The sequence below is a fragment of the Antrostomus carolinensis genome, unplaced genomic scaffold (assembly GCF_000700745.2).
Source record: "Antrostomus carolinensis isolate BGI_N321 unplaced genomic scaffold, ASM70074v2 scaffold20618, whole genome shotgun sequence".
NCBI classification, from domain to species: Eukaryota; Metazoa; Chordata; class Aves; order Caprimulgiformes; family Caprimulgidae; genus Antrostomus; species Antrostomus carolinensis.
Genome location: NW_010331175.1, coordinates 2,466 through 5,888, shown reverse-complemented (window position 1 = coordinate 5,888; position 3,423 = coordinate 2,466). Strand labels below are relative to the sequence as shown.

General features: G+C 39.1%; 1 protein-coding gene across 1 annotated transcript; it reads left to right on the top strand.

The window, feature by feature from the left end:
• Positions 1-123: 123 nt before the first annotated feature.
• Positions 124-2,872, top strand: LOC104528987 (fatty acid-binding protein, brain). Its single transcript, XM_010173150.2, has 3 exons — positions 124-363; positions 999-1,100; positions 2,496-2,872. Exons 1-3 carry the CDS (start codon positions 124-126, stop codon positions 2,544-2,546), a joined length of 393 nt encoding a protein of 130 aa, XP_010171452.2. The 3' UTR covers positions 2,547-2,872.
• The last annotated feature ends 551 nt before the right edge of the window (positions 2,873-3,423 follow it).

The window sequence follows — 3,423 nt, the reverse complement described above, 5'->3', positions numbered from 1 at the left end:
CGCATCTCTGGTGCAGGAGTACCTATGGACACTGTAGGTGTAAGGGCACAAGCGAAGCTGAAAGTAGCATGTCACTGCGATAGCTTAAAGCTGTAGAGTGGGGAAAGAGATATCTGTACCTCGATGTGTAGTAAAAACGATGTAAAAATCCGAATGTCTGATGGATTTCTCTTTTCTCTTGATGGTCTAGGAGTGGGGTTTGCAACACGGCAGGTGGGGAATGTGACTAAACCCACTGTGATTATCAGCAGCGAGGGGGACAAAGTAGTGATCAGGACTCAAAGCACTTTCAAAAACACAGAAATCAGCTTTAAACTTGGAGAGGAATTTGATGAAACTACCCCCGATGACAGAAACTGCAAAGTAAGTGCCCTCTCGGCCGGCTGCAGTGGCTTCTTTTTTCTCCTCTTCCTCCCCGCCCATAAGGCTGAATCTTTGGTAGGGTCAAAGAAAAGAAAGAAGTAACTTTTGCTACTGCAAGTGGTAACACTGTGAAGGACAGGAGAAAAATATATGAATGCATCTTTCTTGCCCGCTTACACCATGTCTTGTCCGAAGCAGTGTGTTATGTCGCCAGCCCTCTGTCTGCCTTCCAGTAGCAAAGAATTGCGTTAGCTGCCCACTTTTCTTTCAATCCAAATATCATTTGTCATAACTTTTTCCAGTCAAAATGGGGAGATGCCTTCTTCCCTGCATCTTTGGGGGGCTTAACGTAAACGTTATCCCAGAGCACATTGGAAACAGTGGTTCTCGTGAGACTGGAACTCAAAGGAAACAACTTTTTTCATCCTTTGACACAAACAAGAATTGTATGGCGTTCATACTTGAAATGAGGATGGATCATGGGCTTGGCTTTAAAATGGCTGGGACTGCTTTATCATTCTAGATGCACATCCATCTTTTGAAGAAAATTCAATAGAACAGTGCATGCTGAATGTGTGAGCAGAATCCCAAGTACCCCAAATAAATGAATGTCTTTGTGTTTCTTGGTATCTCAGTCAGTTGTGACCCTGGATGGGGACAAGCTAGTGCATGTACAGAAGTGGGACGGCAAAGAGACAAACTTTGTGAGAGAAATAAAGGATGGCAAAATGGTAATGGTAAGTATAAAGCTCACTGAGCATTCATGTACACTGCTAAAACATTCCTCAGTTACATTTATCTCAAGCTTTATGCACAGATAGTGTTACTTACACACAAGCCCTTAAACTAATTGCTGGGGAAAGCTAGCAGAGATTTTTCAAATATTTATTTTGTTTTGTTTTGCATCTTGTTTGACTGACAACTAAAAAACCTGCTAGTGTTTTTAGGCAAGCCAGCCTGTTGATTTCCAGAATGTATGTGTTCTTTTGAGAGTTTGTGGAAATGCCTAAGCAAGGAAAAAAAAAAGTCCTGGTGAGCTGGAAAAGCTACTAAGTTCTTAATTATATAGGCAATGATCCATTGCCAGTGCTAATTTAGAATTCTTTAAAAACTTGTTTTAAATATGCACACATCAGTAATATTTAACTACACAGAACAAGTATTTCCCTAGGAAATTGTTTTAAATTCACATTATTTTCCTGACTTTTCAGGAGCAGGAGTATAAGGTGAATAAATGGTCTAAGTGATTCTATCCAGGGTGGTCTAAGTGACTATGTCCAGGGTGGCACTTCTCACGCTTATTTTTGACACAGTGATGTAACTTTCAAAAATAAAATCTTTTCAGCTATATTAATCTATGTGACTTGGCTGTTGGAGAAAACCAGTTAGCTTGTTTTCTAAATACTTCAGAGAGTATCTGTATGGTTGGAGACTTCCAAATAATTAGAACCTTAAAGCGTACACTCAGGGCAACACAATGTGACAAGTGATTCAAAGGAAAATACATGCTTTGTTGTTGGAAACAGCTACAGAATTTTCCTTTGGAATTTGAACATGGTGAGATGCGCTGTTCCGGTTCATGAAGTACCTCCAAAGCTCACACACAGTAGTTACTGTTCTGCACGACAGTAGCTAAAATATTTTGTAGTTCTAGCTAGATAAGTGCACAGAATGCATTTATTTTAATACTTAAGCATATGCCTAGGCATAATAGTATAGAATATATGGGTATAGAGGACTTGGATTTTAGATTGCACATTTTGCAATGTGATCAGCTTTGTGAAAATAAGTGTTAAATCTGTATTAAAGTAATGCTGTATTTAAGAAATTGCAGGCACAAAATTAGAAAAATTGAACAGTCATTTCTAATCTCACTTTAGTTGCCTTGTACGTGTGTATTATGTGCTTCTTGGATTTGAAGGAAGCAAGGAGAAAGTTATGTTTACTATAGGATCCATAAGAGGTTTTGCCTCTTGTTCATTGAAAATACCAATAATCAAGACCAACTTGTTTTTCTATACATTACATAATGTAAAACAACTTTGCTCTAGCATGGACTTCTGAGTATGTGTTAATTCATTACAGAAAATGGTCCAGCTTCTAACGTGTCTGTCTTTTCCTTGGACTTGCAGACTCTCACCTTTGGTGATGTGGTTGCTGTTCGCCACTATGAGAAAGCGTAGAGTTTACCTGACCTCTGCCCAGATGTTACTTCTGCTGGATGGATTAATGTACCGTCCATAATTGAACGTAGCTAAAATGCACATTTCTGGCATGAAAGGTTAATAAAGAGTTTGGGGGGGAGTTTTTTTTTTTTTTTTTTTTTAAAAAAAAAACAACAACCAACTTTATGCCATCAAATTGGCAAGCTTGTCCTGTATAGTGAAACAGGTTACACTTGGCATTAAATTTCTGAAACACTTGCCTCTCTTTTTTACAGTAAATGGAACACATTTGAATTGTTTTGGAATGCAGATCAAACAGAAATTAAAAGTTTTTTAAACCTGTGCTCCTTTTGCATGTAATTGGCTAATATTCCAGTGTTCTGGAGGAAGTAGTTGATAGTTCCTTTTTCTGAGTTAAACAACAGAAAAGCATGTGGTACGCAACACTTCAGCAGCCTCTCTCTGTGATGTAGAGTACATGGGAAATGAAAAACTGCCTTTGGTCTAATTCAGTGGCTTCTTTTTTGCTGGAGAAATCTAGAGCCCCTGTCTTTATAGATATAGGCAGAGAAGCGAGAGGCTCAAGCCAGTTTCAGCTCCTGTCTTCACTGGGAACTTGTTACCCAGTGCATGCTAAGACCAAGAGCTGTACAGGCTTCCATGTCAAGGGGGATCCTGTAATTTTGGTGTCAATAGTTAGAGTTAGAGAGCTTTTTCATTTGTTTTGGTGGACTTCTGTGCTAATGTACAAAAGATTGAAGTAGATCAAAGTGTTGAAGTGTTTTCCAGGGTGGTAGGAAAGGACCAACATGATCAAGGGAAGGACTAGGTGAACCTAAAGTACACAGCTTATCTTTCATCAGTCTCCACAGGGGTGGGAGGAAAACAAAGGAAA